At 47.8% G+C, this 20830-nt stretch overlaps 1 protein-coding gene across 1 annotated transcript; it reads left to right on the top strand.

Annotated features, from left to right (window-relative positions):
- The first annotated feature begins 7900 nt into the window (after window positions 1-7900).
- PPIH (peptidylprolyl isomerase H) lies at window positions 7901-17706 on the top strand. The gene is made up of 10 exons (XM_069034961.1): window positions 7901-7982; window positions 8346-8410; window positions 9005-9028; window positions 9523-9567; window positions 9997-10039; window positions 12056-12148; window positions 13669-13756; window positions 14601-14641; window positions 15835-15923; window positions 17518-17706. The coding sequence occupies exons 1-9, from the start codon at window positions 7917-7919 to the stop codon at window positions 15901-15903; spliced, it is 534 nt and encodes a 177-aa protein (XP_068891062.1). The 5' UTR covers window positions 7901-7916; the 3' UTR covers window positions 15904-15923; window positions 17518-17706.
- Window positions 17707-20830: the final 3124 nt, after the last annotated feature.

Genomic DNA, 20830 nt, shown 5'->3' with positions numbered 1-20830 from the left:
CCAGGATGAAGGATGGATGGACAGCTGGATGACTGACTGGGGTGGTGTTATGCCCTGGTCTGCTTGGAGGGTTTAGGGGAAGGTTGGTTGATTTACTCTGCTGGTGGTGAGTAAATGTGTGGGGAGAAAAAACAAAATACTCAGGAAGTTCAAGAACAAGCTTTTATTTGCAAACTTTAGAACATTAAGGTAGAATAAGGTACTGTCTTGGTTTGAAAGACAGGAGTCTGCCAAGGAAGGCAGGAGTCTCCCTTGAAATGAAAAAAAAAAGAAAAAAAAATGCAACCCCCCTCCCTCCGAATTATTATAATTTTGAAATTAAGAGGCTTTCAGGCAAAGATATGAGGAAGAGGAATAACAGTTCTTTACTATTATAAATATATATATTCCCCTCTTAAACATGTCATTTTGGTCCAAAGTTCAGAAAGTCAGGCTTGTGCAGATCCATTTGTCTGTTTCAGGAGTCAAACTGTTCTGTAACAAACCTGCAGCTTGAAGTTGGTAGAGACATTAAGACTCATTTCAAAGACCCATACCCTCACCCATGGAATTGTTTGTAAAGACATTAGCACACATCTTTCCTATCAGTAATATAAAAACATAAAAATATCATTAAAGAAAATGTATAAGGGAAAAGAAAGAAAGGATAAGAACAGAATGGTTATATAGCTACCACCCACCAGTGGGTCCAGGGACAAAACCTGGTTGTTGCAATTTCGATGTAAGTTGGTCAAGTGATGTTCACAGTCTTGATCTGTCAGGGGTTGAAGAAGCCTGCAAAATGCAATGTTCAATAGGTTAATATGTGCTCCAGCTCCGTGGGAACAGGGGCAGGGGAGTTCTACACTGTATGATGTTCCACTTCAGATAGGGCACAATTGTTTTGAGTCTTTAACCATTAACATTCCAGTCTCTCAGAGATGGATGGCTGGACAGATGGAGAGAGCAGGGATGGCCAGGCCAGAGGGAAGGATGGGCAGACGGATGGATGGGGGTAGGACAGATGGGAGAGAGGACAGATGGTAAGTCACCTGGATGGATGGACAGACAGAAGGACAAAAGGACAGATGAATGGATGGGCAGATGGCTGAGTCCCAATGGACATCTGTGACAAGGGGTATCCCTCAGGGGTCTGTACTGGCACCAGTGCTATTCAATATCTTCATCAATGACAACCCCACCTGCAGCTCTGGGTTCTCCAGCACAGGAAGGACATGGACCTGCTGTCCAGAGGCCATGGAACTGCTCTAAGGGCTGAAGCAGCTCTGCTCTGGAGACAAAGAGCTGGGGATGTTCAGCCTGGACAAGAGAAGGCTCTGGGGAGAACTTAGAGCCTCTTCCACTGTCTGAGTGGGATCGAGTGCACCCTCAGCACAATGGCAAATGACACTGAGCTGAGCAGTGTGGGTGACACATCTAGAGGACAGGGCCATCCAGAGGGACTTGGACAGGCTCAGTCAGTGGGCCATAGGAACTTTATGAGGTTCAACAAGGCCAAATGCAGGTGCTGCACATGGGTCAGGGTAACACCCAGTATCAATCCAGGCTGTGGAATGAACAGATTGAGAGCAGACCTGCCAACAAGGATGTGGGATGCTGGTGAGAGGCTGGACATGAGCTGGCCATGTGCATTGGCAGCCGAGAAGCTATGTCCTGGGCTGATCCCCACAGCATGGGCAGCAGGTGAGAGGGGGTTCTGCCCCTCTTCTTTGCTCAGACAGGACCCCACCTGCAGCTCTGGGTTCTCCAGCACAGGAAGGACGTGGACCTGCTGTCCAGAGGCCATGGAACTGCTCTAAGGGCTGAAGCAGCTCTGCTCTGGAGACAAAGAGCTGGGGATGTTCAGCCTGGACAAGAGAAGGCTCTGGGGAGAACTTAGAGCTTCTTCCAGTGCCTAAAGGGGCTCCGAAAGAGCTGGAGAGGCACTTGGGACAAGCTGATGTGACAGGAAAAGGGGGAATGGCATCATACTGATGCCTGGCAGGGTTAGATGGAACACTGGGAAGAAATTCTTCCCTGTGAGGGTGGTGAAGCACTGACATGGCTTGCCCAGAGAAGCTGTGGAGCTGAGAAAGTGTCACTGTTACCCAAGAGCATCCCTGGACCAGTCTTGAGACTTGATGCCAACTTGCCTCGCTGGCAGCCTTCTAATCAGCTCTACCAGCAGGACATTGCCAAGGCATTACTGTGAGTTTTGCTCTTCTCCTTCAGGAACCATGTTCCACACCCAGAGACAAGCCTGTACCAGGAGGGGCTGTGATGGCTCCCATCAGCTGTCCAGGTCAGAGAGATGAAGGTAAGGCACCATGGAGGAGACACTGACTGACTGTCACTTCTCTTGCATTAACAGGGTTTAACAGCAGGAGGGAGCCACGGCACAAGGGCCGTGAGATCAAAAAAATGCATCAAACAGCAGCAGGAGAGGAGGAAAAGGTGCAGATCACCAGGCTTGGACAGTGCTTTTAGGTAGCATCTGCCAGAAGCACAAATACAGTGAAAAGCATTGGGAGGTCAGGGAGCGACTGAGAAAAGTTCCCAGCAGAGAGGAGAGCCCAGGGAGACAGGAAAAGACAGAGAAGGAGATGAAAATTATGGAACGTGGAAATGGAGGCCACTCATAGTGTGCAGGTCCTGGAGAGAAACACTGTTGGCTGAGCAGATGATGGGGAAGAGCAGTAATTTGGCTGGTACTGCAAGTTTTACACGATTTGTGAAGGTGTTTTTTGATGTCATATATGCCTGAGAAGGTAAGAGGACAAGGCACAAAGGACTGGTTTATGCAGATGCAATACATGTAGCAAATAAATAAAAGAATTTCTCTTGGTAATTGAATACTAAAGTATCTTTCCCTTTCTCCTAGGCTGGTGAAGAAGTGACTTTTACACAGGTCACCAGACCATGACTGGTGCCAAGAAAGATCTCTGCACTTGGGTGCTCATCTGGACCCTGTTCCTGCTCACATTCCCCACTCCCAATACCTTTCTCACTGGACTTGGTTTCTAGAAGGCACAGCAGTCCCAAGCACTGGCACCGGAGATGAAACAGGATGCTTCCCTCATTTTGGAGTGAGTTTCACAGCAGGCTTGGGAGCTGGGTGTTTTATACTTTCTGTGAGAAGAAATGCGTAAACATTTGTCTTGGTTTTTGCCTCAGAAACTGATTTCAGGTCTGGGCTGGCTGAGAAATAGACCAGAAGGTATACAAACTGCAGCTTGTGTGAGACACTGCAGAATCATCTTCAAGGTGAAGTGTTGTGTTTTTTAATCAAACTCCACTGCCCAAGTCTGCCAGGAAACCAATTTCTTCACCAAAAGGAGTAAAAAGAGTAGAAACCCATCTGCTTAACCAGACAGCTCTGTTGATGGGGACTGTCAGTGTCCATGTTTGCACTCCCTCGGTTCCCTGTCTCTCTTGCACTAGATGTTGCACTTGGGAGAACGTGAGCCACACACAGGGGAGCTGAGCCTCTGATCCAGCAGCCCTGGAGACACTGTTCCTGAGAAATTTTTTTCCCTGAGATCTCTGCATGCTTTTTCAATACAGGTTTACAAAGCTCCCAACTTTCTGCATCACAGGGGAGTGTTCATAAAGTTGTCGCAGTTTGAAGCTGGCTAAGCACCAGGCACCCACGAAAAACTATTCACTCATTTTTCTCTGCCATAGCTAAGCAGATGAGGGGAAATTAAAACTTCATTTTCATGAGTTAAGGATTATTGAAAAAAAAAACTAAGGCAAAACAGGTTCAAAACTTAAACAGTATAAAGAAGATTTATTATTAACAAAATTAAAAGTAAAATGGGTAATGAGAGTCAAAGAGAACGTTCAGAACACCTTTCTTTCCCAGTCCCTCCCTCTTTCCACCAACTACGCAAGGAAACAGAACATAAGGTTTTGGTCAGTATTCCACTTCTTAAAAATCTTTCTTAAGGAAGATTTCCTTTGCTTAAGGAAGAGAGTTTCTTCTGCTATGCCGTGGGATCCTTTCCACAGGAGATAGCTCTCTGCGAACTCTTCTAGCGTGATTTTAACTTTCTCAAGCAACAGTCCCGCCCAAGCCTGCTGCAATGTAAATCCCTCCCATGGGTCAAGCAGTCTTCCCACAACTGCCTAGCGTGGGTCATTTTAGTTCATGTGGTTTAGTCTTTTAAGGATGAGCTATTCTAGTTTTGAAGTAAAGGCTCTCTTCCTCTATCTCTAAAAGCAAGGGTCATCTCTCTCTGAGTTCCTCACTAGATTACAGCTTTTCAGTGTCCACGCACTCCAGCGTGAGTACTCTCCTTCACAGGCTGTGCGTGGATCTCTGCACCCCCCCATGCACCTCGTGAATTACACGGAAACTGTTGTATTATAGTCTTCACCACAGCTCGCAGGAGAATCTCAGCTCTGGCGCTTGGAGCATCTCCTCCCTCTCCTTTTTTTCACTGACCTTGGTGCCGTCATGTTGGTTTTCCTCATGTGTCCTCACTTTTCCTTCTTCTCTGACTTGGAAGAAAATTGGTGTAAGTTGCAGTTGAGAGGTTGATCTCATCTGGGCTCCGCATCGGGGAACTGCTTGCCGTGTCTCTTGCTGCTGGCCATGTGGTCCCTGCTGGCACCGCACAGCCGGCTCCGGCCGCGTGGTCCTCACGGAGCAGCTCCGGCTTTGGAGGGGCCCGGCTGCAGTACCGGCTTCAGGAGGGCTCCGGCCGCGCAGCCCCGGGCAGCCCCCACTGGGACGGGTCCCAGCGGCTGCCTCACCACCCCTGGGAAGAAGAAAAGAGCGCTTCCCACGGTTTTTCCTTTCTTAAATATGTCATCACAGAGGTGTTACCAACTTCTCTAATTGGGCTAGTAACCTGCCTATCATCAGAGCCTTCAGCGATTGGCTCTCTGCCGGACACAGAAGTTTCAAGGAGCTTTTCTCCCACCCCCACTAAAAACATACTGTGTTAAACCAACACAGAAGTCTTGACTTAAACAAGTTTTAAAAAACCCCGTCTGTTTTTTCTTGCATGGTCAAACTCTCTATAGAATAATCAGAAGCACCACTTGGGACTGGGTTTGGTTTGATGGTTTTATTGTTTCAATCACAAATGTCAGGTTTAATGGTCAACATTCTTCTGAGATGTCTGCAGCCTTTGATGATCACTGGCAGGTTACGCTGGGAAGCTTGGTGACAAGTACTGAAACAGGACCCTACGCTAGCCATGCACTTGAAATGGTTGGCAAAGAGTGAGGCAACTGTTGCAATGCTGCAAATGTTGCTAGTTTTTAGTCCTTCTCTCTGGAGTTCACCTTCTTCACTCTTGCACCATCCTCCCCTGAGCTTCTGCCATCAGGAGGCTCTTTCTCTCCCCCTGGGAACAGCTGAGCAGGTTCCCATGGCCATGTCCCAGCTGGTGGTGAGGGTGCTCTGCATTTCCTGGGAAGTGGAATGTCTGGCTGGCTTCTGTTCAGCTTCTCCCCTTCCTCAGGGTGTGTGGGCTTTCTCCACCTCCTTGATTTCTTGCAGTTTCCTTGTGGCTTTAGACCTATCATTTTCTGGCACACTTGACATGACATGCAGAAGACTGAAGAAGCACAAGGCTTTGGAAAATAGATTACGGTTTTCCAGCCATGTTTGTCCCTTTCAAGCAGTGACTCATCTTTATACCCTCTCAGATGTTCAGTTTGCCACTTTTCACAGCTGGCCCTTCTCAGAGGGCATACAGCTGTCAATTTACATAAGTGCAGTTTAGTGCCAGACAACGACGGAGAAGAAAGGGCCTGTCAAACTGAAGGACAGACAGAACTCACCTGGACAAACAGTCATTCTCTCCTATGACAAAAAAGCAAAATCCACCAGAGAAGAACAGCAACAGAATCAGTAACAGGAGAGTGTATTCTGAACATCCTTTCACGCTTGTTCCTACCTGGCATAGAAGAGTAAATATGTACTTTGGCAGAGAGATGTCTTAAGGTATCATTCATCTAGTACCACTGCCCATCCCTGGCCTGCAAAAGAAGGTATCTTCAGATGAACTGCAGGGGTTTTTAAAGCAAAACCACAGCTGGGACACATTGAAGGACACAATTCAACAACGCAAATCACTGAGTAGATTTTCACCTTCAGGAAGCAGTAACAGTGTCCTGCCTAACAGCAGAACCTTCATGTGCCAAGATTGTAACAAGGAATAGAGCAGTGGTTCTCCAGCCTAACACATGTATGCGCCAAGGCCCAAATATTCTGGATCTGCACAACCTAAAGAGAGACCAAGACGACTCAAAAATTATCCTTAGAATCATTAGGAAATGCCCTGAGAAAACTGTGTCACCAAACACAGGTTGAAGGTGTAGAAATAGATCACCTTGGTTCACCAAAAGCAGGTATTGCTGTTTTGGCATTTCAGTGGCAGAAAAGTGTTCTGGGCCAGCCCAGTTCTGTATGAGCCGAGTCAGGGCTGATCTTCACACTGGAGCCTCCTCTTGCCACAAGGAAAGGGCAAAGCCCAGCTACAGCATTGACTATACTCAGACAGCTGCACTCAACCATGGTGTGCATACATAACAATTTCCAAATCAGGATTCTTCTTCAGAAAAGTGTGGAGATACAGCTAGAAAGCAGAAGTGAGAGCACTGCTAAACTCATGTCAGAAGTAGATGTGCTAACGCTGCTAGGCCACAAACCATGGCAGGCAGTACAGCCTATAATGAAATAGTCAGCATAGAAGAAAAGCATGCTTGGTATGTACCTGTGATAGTTAGTGCTAGCTTTTAGTTTTGCAATGTTATTAAGAAACATAGATACGGTTGTTATAGTGATTGCTGCTTATATAAGAATTTATTTTTAGTAACTGCTGAAAAGGTATAAATACTCAGCTCTGTATCAATAAAATTGGCTTATTGCATCCAAGCAATCTGCCCCGTCTCTTTCATCGCTGATCGTCTCGCGACAATAAAGGTCGTTTTCCAAGTAGAAAAGTTGCAGTGCACTTGTTTACATACTTTGCTCATCTTTCTGCCAGAGAAAGCATGACTTCTCCCCAAGCAGAGTCAGGACATTGGGGGATGTCCTGTAAACCTCTCAAAGGCAGTGTTCAGCTGATCAAACCTTGAAAACAATCACAGACCTAACTGTTGCAACCATGGAATTAGTGAAAAAGACCCTGAAGATCAAGACCAATTGTTCCCCCACCACTGCCAAAGCCACTACTAAACCACGTCCCCAAGTGCCACATCTACATGGCTTTTAAATCTTTTCAGAGGTGGGGACTCCACCACTACCCTGGGCAGCCTGTTCCAGGGCTGGACGAGCCTTTCCACAGCGGTTCTTCCTGAAGTCCTACGTGAACCTCCCCTGCAACAACTTGAGGCCAGTCCCTCTTGTCCTGTCCCTTGTTCCCTGGAAGCAGAGCCCGACCCTCACATGGCTGCATCCTCCTGTCAGGGAGTTGTGGAGAGCGAGAAAGTCCCCTCGAGCCTCCTTTTCTCCAGGCTGAGCCCTCCCAGCTCCCTCAGCCGCTTCTTGTGCTCCAGCTCAGCAATGTTTTTCTTCTAGTCAAGCACCCAGAACTGACCCCAGGACCAGAGATGCCTCAGCACCGGCGGATAGTCACTGCCCTGGTCCCACTGGCCACCCTGTGGCTGGTACAGCCCACGTGCCATTGGCCTCCTTGCCCATCTGGGCACAACTGGGCTCATGTTCAGCCGGCGTGTGCCCAGGTGAGCAGGGAGATGAACGGGCAGGCCTCCCCAGCCGGGCAGCGCTCTGCTCTGGGAACCCCGAGCTGCCCCTGCAGGATGCAGCTCCGGCCACCACCCGGACACAGTCTGGACACCCCACACACCTCCCAGACATCCCGAACACCGTCACCCCCATGTCCCGCCCGGCCCCGTCTCGCCTTCCGTCGCCGTTTCCACTTCCGCCGCCATTTCCGCTTCCTGCAGTGGCAGTGGCGATGTCGGCGCTAGCAGCGAATCCCAACAACCCCGTGGTTTTCTTTGATGTAACCATCGGCGGGCAGGTGGGGGTGCCCCAGGACGGGGAGCGGCCGCGCCCGAGGAGGGACTGCGGGGATAACTGGGGGTGTCGGAATGTTGTGGGGATAAGAGGGCACGAGGGGTGCCGGGGGTTCGTCGTGGGGCTGGCGGGGCCGCAACTGAAAGCGCTGGGAGGGGCGGTGCCAGGAGACGGATAGCGGGGCTGTGGGGTCACAGGGCGCATCGGGAACGGCTCTCAGGGAAGTGAAGCGGGGCTGAGTCAGGAGGAGCCTGTAGGGGTGGGGGTGAATGAGGAGACAGGATTTGTGGGAGTGCCCGGGGTCGAGCGGCAGGTGTATGTGTGTGAGGGGACACCTGGAAGACTCACCTGGCCCCCGTCTCCTCAGGAGGTCGGACGCATGAAAATTGAGCTGTTCGCAGATGTTGTACCCAAAACAGCGGAGAACTTCAGGTAAGGAGCAGCTACCATTCCTGTAGCTCAGCCTGGACTGGAACTGCAAAGGCTTTCTGGTGCAGGAATGGCTTTTGGTGGCAAAGTGATTAGCTGACACCCGCCCCAAACTGCTTCACCTACGCTGTCTTCTCTCTGTTCTCAGAGATGCTGTGTGGCATCCTGATCTCTCAGGGGACCTTGTCTGGCTGGAAGGGGTCCGGTCCTCCTCGGCTTTCTCTGTGAAGCCTCCTGATTTGCTCTGTGCATTTAGAACAGACAGTGCCTTGTGCCATGGGGGAGGTCTCCTGGCCACCCATTTCTCCTGCCTTCACCTGAGGGATGCACCATGTGAAATCCCACTTCCATCAGAGGGATGGACATACCCTGGTCTCTGTCAAACATGGTGCCTGCCCCACATTTACTGTCTCTTACAACCTTGGTGTTAAATCTCTGACCTCCTCACCACAAAGAGCACAGAAAATGTTTAGAAATGGCAGGGGGAAGGAGTTGCCATTTTCTGTTCCTGTTTCTCTGGGAAAATCCTGTGCACCAGTTGGTGCAGCCCTCAGACTTCACATGCACCTAACACTCTGCTCTTTTTTTGTTTGCCAGGCAGTTTTGTACAGGTGAATTCAGGTAAGTGGATTATAATGTCCTTTAAGTGTCCCACTGGAGAAACAGGGCTGGGTGAGGTGGAAAGGGTTTGTCTTGAACTTTTTCATGTTGTACCACTACAAAATGGAAGAGTTACAGAAATCTGCTCTGAGGAAATTGTGAGGGGCTTGAAGACTCACAGAGATGGCAGGTTTCTCTTTTTGATGTGACTTTTTTTGTGGCCAGGGGGCTTTAAAAAACCCTGTCTGCAAGCCCATCTTCTCATGCTGCACCTTGCAATGGGATCCTGTGAAGATGATGTATGGATGTTGCAGGGAACAGTCATTTCATGTGCAGAGCCCCTTGAGGCTTCCTTTTGCCTCCAACAGCAGCAGCTGAGAGGCTGCAGCACCTGGTTGTATTTCAAGGCAGCTGCTAATGTATAGGGCAACTCTTTGGGACTCTGAATTCCTGGAAGAGTTTTGTGTTGGGATATCCAGTAAGTTAAAATAATTTTCCTTTTTACTTCCTTACAGGAAAGATGGTGTCCCTATAGGTTATAAAGGAAGCACTTTCCACAGGTAAATCATCTACTGTTGTTTAGACACTAAATAGCAACCTGAGCCATACGGGGTTTTGTGACCTGCCTTGAGCTATTAGTGGTGTTGGAGACACTTGTGAATCATGGCTGATGTAATTCTGTGGCTTTTGGGGACCTGGGCATGCTGTCAGATGTGTATGCTGGGGTTACTGGGAGGAATCCCCTGTTCCTGGTGTGCCACATCAGAGATATGGCATCTATCACCTAAGCACTATCCCTGGTCAAAAGCAATGAGTCCTAAATGACCTCATGTCAACTACTAATTAATATTTGTTGTAGATTTTAGGCTGCAGCGTTTACAGACTCTGTTAACTTCTGTTGCACAGCGAGTCAGAATCTCTTTTTAGCTTACACTGAGCTTCTTGAGGCCTTTGGCCACTGAGAACTAAGTGTTGTTTTATGTCTTTAGGGTGATAAAGGATTTCATGATCCAAGGAGGTGACTTCGTAAATGTATGTACTCCTGTATTCTTTTCATCCTTCTCCTCTATGGTATAACATGCTACTGTTTCCAAGGGTCTGTGCTGATTTGTGGGATCCCTTTCTTTTTTGAGGTATCCAGTAGTAACTGGAGGTGTCCTCATAGCACTGCTGCCATCTTACTGCAACAGACAATAAAGCACTTGAAAACAAATCTGGAACCTCAGGTGAACACACATTCTTCCCAAAATATTTCCTCTCTACAATAGGCTGGCAATACACTGGCAATACCCTGGAAGCTTTCAAAACTTGGAAACTTTTTTTGCCCTGTTTTCCTTCCCCCTTGCGTTGTCCAGAGAAAAACCTCTGTGAATTTCAATTCACATTGTAGATAGACCTTAAGTACAGAACCCAGTGTGTAATGTAAGAGGTCATTTAAATCAAAACTAACCTTTTGTTACTAAATTCACTCAAAATAGAAAAGACTTTGTGCCCACAATGGTGGTCATGCTCTGACATGGGGATAAGCAGAATATATGGGTAAGGCTGAAGGGCCACAGGATCTCTTCGCTGTCCTAGGACCTAGGACCCAGCAAAATTATTTCATTTTTGGAAGTGTTTCAAAATATGAGGGAAGCAATAAGCTTTTTTAATATAAAACTTGGTTGTATGTAAGTCTCTGAGAGAAATGACCACACAGCAGGCAGTTCAGCACACCAGACTCTGGGGTAGGTGCTAATTGTGACACTGCTCAGGTGTCCCAGTGCACTTTATTACTTCCACTGCATCTCAACAAGCTTTACAGATTGCTCCAGTATTTGGAATTTATATGTTATATTTATTAAAAAGCCACTTGGGGAGCAAGCACAGTCACACTGACTCCTGAGACAGGGTGCAAGTTTCTGTCTCTGAGCCAACAGTTTAGGTAAACTACAGAGAGCAGGAGGAAAACAAGCAAGGGCTGGGCAAGTAGAGCAAAAGATGTGGAGCTGCATGTGGTATATTACTGATATTATTGTTCTATTAAGTTTGGCCTAATAAAGATCATGTATGTTAAGCAGAAAGGCAATGAAGGGAGACAAGTTGCAGCAAGGCAGAAGAAATGGGTCTGAACTGACACAGAAAGGGAAGCTCAACACAGAAATGGAATGAACTGTCAGGAGAGTAAATTTAAGTGACTGTACCAAGAGATACCCATTTTCACTGCTTCTACAGCTTTCCCTGGAGAGTTCCTCACTGCAGCATCTTTAAGGACACTGTTGAAGGGTCCCTGCTCAGTCCTTTTGTCATCATACAGGAATGTCTCTGAAAAGCTGGACCTAAGGGCAGGGTGGCCTTTGAGCAGTCCCTCAATTCAATGTGTCTGATGTGAGCCATCTGCCAGGCTTCTGCAGAGTTCTGAACTTGTGGGCTGTCAGAGCCTGCAACCTGTAACTGTCACAGCCCATGCTGCTTTCATTGTAAGTGTCGTGAGGTCTGAGTGCTTGGGCTTGTAGTTAAGTGCAAGATGTTTGGACTTAATAGAAAGTACAGCACAAACTAGAGAATCTTTATTTTAGAAACTGTCCTAGCAGAACAGATAGGTTGCTTTCCTGTTTCCAGTAAAGTCACAGAAAATAAGGTATATAAACCATGTACTCACCATAAGCCAACTTTTGTCATGCAACCGTTTCTGCTTTCTTTGTCACACCAGCCCATACTTCTATGCCTCCTCCCTTTTCCCTTCCAAGTCCTGATGGGTCTGTACCAAGCAATCTGTAGCCTTCACTTCACTCTGGGAGGCTTGGACTTAACTGTACCACCCGCATGGGTTTCTGCCAACATACAAATGGCGAACAATGACATGTGTAGTTAGAAACCACTTGCTATTCTTGTTCAGAAATGAAACATTGAATGTGTTCACTGCTGGTGTATATAAATGGCAGTACAACATCCATTTTGCCCTTTACTCTTGCTTGGAGATTTTAAATTTAATTTTTAAATTGAAATGTTCTGTAGCAATTGCTACAGAACAAATGCTGTGGCTGACTGGGTACTTCTCTCATGCAGGGGGATGGCACTGGAGTAGCCAGTATATATAGGGGTCCTTTTGCAGATGAAAACTTCAAGCTGAAACACTCTGCTCCTGGCCTGCTTTCTATGGTGAGTATGAAAAAATGACATTACAGACTGAAAAGCTTTTGGTACTTTCTCTGTGCCCTTTTCCTAAGTGTATACAGTATTTGCTGGACAATGCAATCTCTGCCATTGGGTACAAGGTTTGCTTTGTAGCTACTAGTCAAGCAGCTACTTATGGGTTAATATGTTGAGTAACACAATAGTCCTGATCCTGCATCATCCTTTCTTTGTTGCCTGTTGGAGCGATGGGACAGGCTTGGCTTGATAGCTTTCAGAAGAGCTTAATTCTTACAGTTTTCATACAGTGGTGAGTTGGTGGTGTTTTCTTCTTTTCTGATGCTGTTATCAAACACTGACCTCGGCAAGGATGAAACAGAGAGATTTGGGAAATCCAAAGCCACAGCAGTGTTACCATGGTATCTTTTAAAACAGACTTTCCTGTTCGACATAGTAGGAGAAACTGCAACCATTGCACATTGTCTGGTAGGAACAGTACCCTGACTTTTGGAATAGAAAGCAAGTGGAGCTAGTGCTTCAGTCTTCCTATCCACAGCTGCTTCATCAGCTCTTCTTCTCTTTCAGCTGCTCTGCCCTTAAAACCACTTGCTTAGGACATTTCATCATTTGGGTTAGTTATTCATCCATGTTGAAAACATGGCCCAAAAAGAGGTGTAATTGCACAGCTAAGCAGCTAGTGTGCTGTGGTACGAGAGAAGGGATTCACTCCAGTATTGCTAGCTTTGTGTTAAAGTGGCACAGCTCTGAAGTAGTTATACTGGGTCAAACCATGGATCCCAGCTGGATCCTTTTGAAGCTGGCTAGCATTAACTAGAAAGCCAAAATGACCCTTTCCTGTGCAGTCCTGCAGCTGCAGAACTTGCCCAGTTCACTCATCAGGACAGAAAGTTGCTTCAGTAGCTCCTGCTTGTCAATATTGCAGATGGCCTTCAGTGTTGCAGACATGTTTTCTTAATAGAGTGCAAATGCTCTGGGTTCTGAACTTGGGTGTGAATAAAATTTCACATCTGCATCCCACTGTTCCTGTGAGCCCTGTGCCAATACAGTTGTTACTTTTCTCATCATGATCATCAGAACACCTTTTTTTTAAATTTTATTTTTATTCTGAGGAAACCTCCCAAAAGGCAGAAATTAGCTGGGTTTTTTTCTTGCCCTGGTTTCTGGCTTTCAGTTTTCCCCAGGACAATGCTGCAGCCAATAAGTACTTGTCACGAAAATGTTCAGGTTTTTTTAGGAGTGTGCTGTAGAGCCTGGACTTCGACAGAATCTTGTGCACCTTTGTAGAAATACAATAAATGGTTGGTGATTTGGCTCTTGCGCATTCTGGTGTGACCAGAGGTGGTGACATGCTACATCCCAGCATAGCGTGCTCTCCTGCAGATGTGTATCTTGTTTCCTTTGGTTTGTCTAGCAATAAGCTAAAAGGAAGATGGTCTTGACCAACAGCTCTTTCTTATGTGTCTGCCTTCAGTTTTGGCCAGTCTGAAATTGTACACTTGTTGTATTTTGCCATTCTCAACCCCCAGGCAAACAGTGGTCCGAGTACCAACGGCTGCCAGTTCTTCATTACATGCTCCAAGTGTGACTGGTTGGATGGGAAACATGTTGTGTTTGGTGAGTACCTGCAGTAAAAGTTCTGGAGTGCCAGCTCACGGACATCCCTGCAGGGCAGCTGTTAAATAGTGAGAATCAGAATCTTCTGAGCTGGGAGGAACCTAGAGGGATCATCAAGTCCAACTTCTGACCCTGCACAGGACACACCAACAATCCCACCCTGTGCCTGAGAGCATTGTCAAAATTCTCCTGGAGCTCTGGCAGCCTTGGGGCTGTGACCATTCCCTGAGGAGCCTGTTCAGTGCTCGACCACCTCTGGGTATGGACTGCTTGTTCTTCCCTCCTCGCTTGTGCTATCCGAGGGATCTGTGCAACCTGATACTGTGATGGATCACTGTTGAAATGAATCATTTTTTCGCAGGTTATCTTTTATCCAGATCAATGTTCAGTGTACTGTATTTGTGGACAAATCCTTGTGCCAGTGCAGAAGGCACAGATGAGTGGACAGATCCCTTTCTGCTCCACTATCAGAGAGGGCTGAGCTTTCAGCAGAGTTTTTGGACAGTAATTTTGTGAAATCACATCTGCTAACTTCCATTTACTGTTGGTTGAACTGTAGGAATTCCAGGCCAGCCTTAAGCTGGTGGTCTCAAACTCCGAATTTCTACACACACCACCCCTGTGATGGGAAAAGTCATTTAATCTGTGCTGAATATGGAGAATGTTTGAAGAGGGATTGTTTCCTTTATGAGTTTAGAGATCAGTAACAAACCCTGAGGTGCCCAATAGCTACACACTGCACAGGGCTTTTCAGGAGGGACAAAAATGCATGTACCTGTGATGAGTGGGGGGGAACAAAGGTAAAAAATGGCCATATTGAAGTGGATAAATTTTTTCATTCCAGGTAAAATTGTCGATGGGCTGTTGGTCATGAGAAAAATTGAAGTAAGTTTGAATATGGCTACTTCCCTGTGAATGGCTGCATTGGAAAGTCATGTACAGGATTAAGTAGAGTTGTCCTGTTCTCTCATGCTGTCTGTTTACAGGATACCAGGGAATACCAGTGTTGATAACTGGCATTATTGGTTGTCATCATTATAATGTAGCAGGAAATCTGTTGAATGCTGTCAGGCTGTCATATGAGTTGGCTTTGGAAATGCTAGGCTCTTGTGGCTCTGATAGTCTTTGAGCAGGGATTGCGTTCTTGGCTTTATTTGCTTTGCATTTGTTCAGGAGACTGAATTAAAAAGTTGTTCCATCAGCAGCTCAGACAAGAGCATAAAGCATCTCACTTCTGTGCTATTGCCTGGGATTATGCAGTGGATGCAAAATCATCAGTTCTGCTGATGCATGATCAGCATGTTTAATAAGAAAAATTAAACTAATCTCCTGATGGGCTTCCAGGAGCTGAAGATAAATACAGTCCGGGTGGTGATTGCTGCCAATGTCAGGCCTGGGTGTCATGGCAGGATAATGAGTAGATTTAACAAATAGCAAGTTCTTTGAGACAGCCAGCATTGACTCCATGACACATATGGGATAATGTGCATAAGGGCCTCTAATCTAGAAAGCAGGGCAAACACAGAGCTGTTGGGTTTTGAGAAAAGGTCACATGAAAGGAGCTGTACAGCATGGTATAACCTGCTGGGGGGTTGTGGGGAGCCTGCTTTGGGTATCATTGCAGTGAGACCAAAGTAAAGAAAATTAGAGATTCAGAGAACAGCTGAGTCCAGCACATCAGGAGGATCAGCATGAGGGCTGCTTTGCCACTGTCTCTTTCCTTTCTGTATGAATACAAGTTTGTTTTGCTTGTGGCAGCTGCTTTTAGTATCAAAGCTAGAGCAGCCTCAAGTATCTATGAGGAGCTCTCCAGTTTTTGCTCTGTTCCTTCCCTCCAGTTCAAAGGACCAGCCTCTGGTCTGTGTCCCAAACCTCTGCTCACAGAGAGAATTCACCAGTTTACGGTTGGGCCTGTTGCCAAATGTGTAATAGTGCTTTTCTGTTCCTCAGAGCTGTGTCTGGAATTCCCCATTCCTCATGTTACAGAGGTATCTCTTAGCCAGTCTTCCAGTACCTGTCACTGCCTGGGTTTGCTGTGCCTTTATAAGTTTTAATGTTCTGTATTTGTTTGTCCCCAGAATGTGCCTACGGGTCCCAATAACAAACCCAAGTTGCCAGTTGTGATCTCTCAGTGTGGGGAAATGTGAAGCAATGAAAGAGCAACGTGGTAAGTCTCAGTCTTCATGCACGGTGCCATGAACTCTGGGCTGCTCTGCTTCTTACTTTTCTCTTGACTTGCTTTCACATTCCTCTGAATCTGCAGAGAGCTGTCTCAGCTCAGTGAAACACCAGGAAGTGCTTCTTTAACAGCATTTGTTTTTTGCCAGCTCAAGTCCCTGAACTGGCTTCCCTCCAAGCTGCACAAACACCAGAGGCAGCACAGCAGGGATAAGATTTTGCAGCTGCAGTTGAGGGGAAGATGGGTTTGTGGGAGCTTTTTCTTGGATTGGGCTAGGTTGCCTTGAAGCCTTGATTATAGAAAGTGGATGAAGGGGAATTGCAGCAGTAATCCATCTGGAATTACCCAGGCAGTCTAGTTGGTGGGAGGCCTCACTTTGACCTGCAGGTTGGAGAACTCTCCAACACCTACAAAAAGCAGAGTATCCATGGGTGGGACAGGCAGGGATCAAGAAAATGAGAGGAGAAAGGGAGGACTTGAGCCTCCTTGCTCAGCACAGCTGTAGGATTGCCACCATTGAAGGACCAAGGAATTACCATTTTACATAGTCTTACCTTAACTTGAAAAATGTACCACCGTCCTTATCTGAAGGGAGATGTTTCCGCTATTTACTGTTATTCAGGCTTCATTTTGATAAAACCAATAGTCTCAGGCTAACATATAGTATTCTGTTTCAATTTGTCTGCTCATTTTACTGTAAAAACCACAGGTATTTAAACAAATCTGTCTAGATTTCAGTGTGTTGGGCTGCAGCTTGTCAAAAATCTGCTGTATTAGCCTTTTGGTTGCTGACTGTTTTCAAATTTCAGGAGGCAGCTCTGACAAAAGCACATACCCACAATTTTTGACCTTCCATGAAATGATATCCAAAGGCAGCTGGAATTGCCCACAATGTTCCCTCTTTTGTAATAAAGTCTTAGAGATCTGCAGCACTTCAGACTCTTGGGAGCTCTTGCTATTTGATGAAGTGACAACAGGGAATTGTAATCATTCTTCCATTCTCCTGGTACTTCTGGTGGCATTTACAGGCTTTTGAAAAAAGCCTGCTAGCAAGGCTGTTCCTTTTCTTGCAGAGCTGTCCTGAAGGATTGAATCTCCTTTAGGGTTGTCCTCAAGCCCAGACTTATTTATCATTTTAGTTTGGAGTACCAGGATCTCTGGCCTATGTCTAGTTTGAGCCTGGAAGCTTTTCATTCATAGGTACAAGGCTGGTGCCACCTTGCTTATTTCCCATCCAGGTCTTAGGAACAGCCTTGCTGCACCCTGATGTCTCTCAGCTGCCTGGGGGTGAGAACAGCTTTTGCATTGCAGACAGCCACATCAGCTACTTGTCAAGATCCTTGAAAATCAGCTGGGAGAAACAGGCACTGTTGGTTTTAACTTCAGAAGTAGATGCAGTTGCCTGGCAGGCAGACCCAGGAGGACTCCTGAGTTCTCTGGATGATGAGAGCTGGCGTGTGCAGCAACTGGCAGGCACTTAAAATCGCTGCGTGGCCCCCAGTGTCACTGCATAGCCTGGCTGTTGTAGAATGGGTTGGTAATGGCTGTCCAGTATTTCAGACCTGTTTCTTCTTTCTTTCAGTGTTCCTTTACTGGTGATTAGACCTGTGCTGGCTCCATGCAATTCCAATTCCAGCCAGCTGACCCACTGCCCCAGACTTCTCCGGAGGCCAGATCCATGCTCTTGAGGTTCTCCTGAAATTATTTAATAATGGGCATCTCTTTTTTTCTTTTTACGTTTTGAAATGTAAATAAAGAATTTTTTTAAACATGTGCAGTGCACATCAGTTAACATTTGCGGGAATGGATTGTTCTCCAGGTGGGAAGGGCTGTAGCATCTTCAGCAACATGCATTATCCCTGGCTGGTTCAGTCAGGAACATTTACTGCATGGTATTGAGAGAGAGAAAGGGTGAAAGGAGCTTGGCAGAGCTGTGCTGCACCAGCTCTTTCACTTGGCAGGTAACTACAACTTCCTGGCTGGCAGAAAAGTTCTTGGCATCTTAGGAATCTCCAGAACATTTGTGTGTACAGCCTTGCTGAGGCACAAGGAATTGGTATAGCACAGATTCCATCACTGTGAGTGCTGGGCTCTGAGGAGAGTTCTGATGTAAACAAGTGTCTTGCAGCCTTCCCCTAGCACATGGTAGCACCAGGCCATTGAGCTATTATGTGCCACAGGTGCTGGAGGAGGAGTTCACCTGGGTGCTACAAGGGTGTTGGAGCAGGCCTGTCATCTGGGGAACACAGAGTGGTGATGCTATAGGAGTGAAGTTGGGGCTGCTTGTCCTGTGTGGTGCACGGAGCGCAGCTGAGGGTGCCTTTCTTCTCCCAGAACAGGGCTGGGAGCTCACCCACCTGGCAGAGGACAAGCCAGCACCCTGCACAGGGCTGGATTCCAGCAGGAGCTTCTCATCCAGCCATTTAAAGGTAAAGGAGTTAGGACAGAGTCTGTTCTGTCACATGCAGGTGCATCGTCCTATGAGGAGGGATCCCATCCCTCCTTGGGCAGGGGGTGTAGGGTGCATTCTCTGCCTGGGCTGGGCCTTGCCCAGCACTGGCATGCTGGAGGAAGTTCCCACAGGCTTGGCTGTGTTCTTTTCTCTCATGGCTCTTTGAAATCCTGGCAGCAGGCTCTGGCTGTCAGGATTCCTATGTCGTCATTTGTGGGATTGCACAGCAGCTGAGGACACTCACTTCTCTCCAGCCTGAGGCACATCACTTTGTACCTGCAGAACATCAGGTGATAAAAGAAGCACAGACACTGCAGTCCTTTATTCCCCAGCCCCACAACTGCTTTTCAGAGGGCTCTCCTGTGAGAGGAGGGTGGAAGATTCTCAACAGGCTGGCTCAGGTGCCTCAGGGAGCTATGCTTGCCAGTGCAGTGCTGAGGCTTGCACTTCTGGCTGCTGGTACCCAAATTCACCACTTTTTCATCAGGGAAACCAGTTTATTTCTGATCCAGGCTTAGCAGCACTTTTTCAGCCTGATGTATTTATATCACTGCCATCAGCTGGTCTCACTTCCTGCATACAGGGGTCACAGAGCTTCCCCAGATTAATTAAGAGCAAATCCATTACTACCTCTTTGTTGTTCCAATGGCTAATTACATCCCATTACATTTCTCTTCAACATGGAATGTGCGAGGTTCCAGCTTTCCAGGTTGTGTGTCTTGTTCCTTACTTGCTGGCTGAAAGTTTTCTCAAAGACCACATTTTTGGGTTGAATTCCCCCATGATGATCTCACCTTTGTGTTGCATGTAGCAAATCCTGGAATCTCCTCCTGTAGAGGTGATGGAGCTCCTCTCAGCTCCAGTATCTTCCTCTAGCTGTGGATGCTGCAGCTTGAGATGGTGTTTCTGGTGGCCTGTGCATTTCCCTAAGGGTCTGAGTTGCCTCCAGACCCCGCAGTATTACACCCCAAAGACATTGTTGGGGCTCACAGTTTCAGCTGTAGGTGCATGGCCCTGACATCCCCACAGATTTCCTCCCAGAGTTGGGAGTTTTCTCCACCATTTTGTCCCTCTCGGGTCACTGCCTGGTGCATTCCCTAATTCCCATTCTATTGTAAGATTATTTTTCAGATGACTCGCTAAGCAGCTTCCAGTTTTGACATCATTCTAGCTTCTTTATCCAGGTCATCATCTGGGTGCAGATCGTTGTAGGATTGTGTTACTGTTTTTTCAAGCCCTTCCCTTTGTTAACTGAGTTGAAGATCAGGTAGAAGAGTTCCCAAGAGAGCTGGATGAGACCAGTGTTCCTAATGGGTTGATGTGGTGGGTTGACCTTGGCCTCACTGGAGTCCCTCACCTGGCCACGGTGGAGTATGGGGAACTGGGATGGTGAACTGGACAGTGATTTGTGTGCAATGCTGAAAGGGCTGATCCCAAGGGGATACGTGTTGCTTGCAAAAACAGTGTAGTGGTGGGCCATCTCCCAGAGACCTTCTGGGTGGCTGCTGATGACCTTTCCCTCCTCTAATATTAGACGAATGACATAGTCAAGGGAGGGCTAGGAATCTGTGGCCACCAACCACATTTTTCAGGTGCCTAAGGAAAATTAACTTGTTGGACAAGGACAGGCTTTTCCTCTGGATCGTCCCTCTGAGGAATCCAGCAAGAGATGTTGGGTATCTCCAGGACTCTCTAAGGCAAAGACACAGGGGTAGGGAGGCAAAGAGGAGCTGAGAGGTGGTGGTTGGAGAACGGCTCCAGCAGGGTAAAGGACCCAGCATTAATGTTTTCCCGACAGCCTGGCTGGGTAGAAGGGCTCAGGGTGAGGAGCTGCCCCTGCCCCTCCGGGAAGGGAAGGATGGGATGCTTAGGGAAAGGCTGATTCCCCGCGGGTCAGCTCAGTGCGGTAGCTGCACATCCGTACGTGGGTCAGTGAGCTCTGATACAGCTCCAAATCCGGCATTTCCCTCTGGTAATTAACGCTCCTGGGCCCTTTCTGCCAATCACTGACGGGAGTGGGCGCCTGGCGAGCGCTAGGACCGGAGCCGCCCGCAGGCTCGCTCTGCCCTGAGTCTTTCCAGCGAGCGGAAGCGCGGTCAGGGGCGGGACAGGACAGGAGCCACCGCCACATGGTCGCGCGCACTTCCCCGATCGTGCCCGCTGGGGGCAGGAGGGGCGGCCGGGACGGCCAATCAGGGGGCGGGGGCGGGGACTCCGGGTCGGCCGGTGAGAAAAGCTAGTCTGGCAGCCGCGGGCGGAGCAGCCAATGGGCGCGCGATATTGAGGAAAGGCAGGTGTCGCCGCCAATAGATTTTAGGCGGGGGGTGGTGGCGGGTCGGGGAAAAGCCAATGGGGTCGCTCTCCGTTTAACGGGCGGGCCAGATGGCGAATCGCGGCGCGTGCGGGCGGGGCGCGCGGGGTGGCTAGCCGGTGCGCGCCGCCA

The sequence above is a fragment of the Aphelocoma coerulescens genome, chromosome 21, assembly GCF_041296385.1.
Source record: "Aphelocoma coerulescens isolate FSJ_1873_10779 chromosome 21, UR_Acoe_1.0, whole genome shotgun sequence".
NCBI lineage: Eukaryota > Metazoa > Chordata > Aves > Passeriformes > Corvidae > Aphelocoma > Aphelocoma coerulescens.
Note: the sequence above shows the minus strand (reverse complement) of the source record. Positions and strands in the feature narration are given on the sequence as shown.

Excerpts from the sequence above, each read along its gene's own strand:
- PPIH (XM_069034961.1), top strand. The coding sequence starts at position 7,917 with ATGTCGGCGCTAGCAGCGAATCCCAACAACCCCGTGGTTTTCTTTGAT. Across the intron at positions 7,983-8,345 it reads ATGTAACCATCGGCGGGCAG|GAGGTCGGACGCATGAAAAT; the intron begins GTGGGGGTGCCC and ends CCGTCTCCTCAG. Across the intron at positions 8,411-9,004 it reads AAAACAGCGGAGAACTTCAG|GCAGTTTTGTACAGGTGAAT; the intron begins GTAAGGAGCAGC and ends TTTGTTTGCCAG.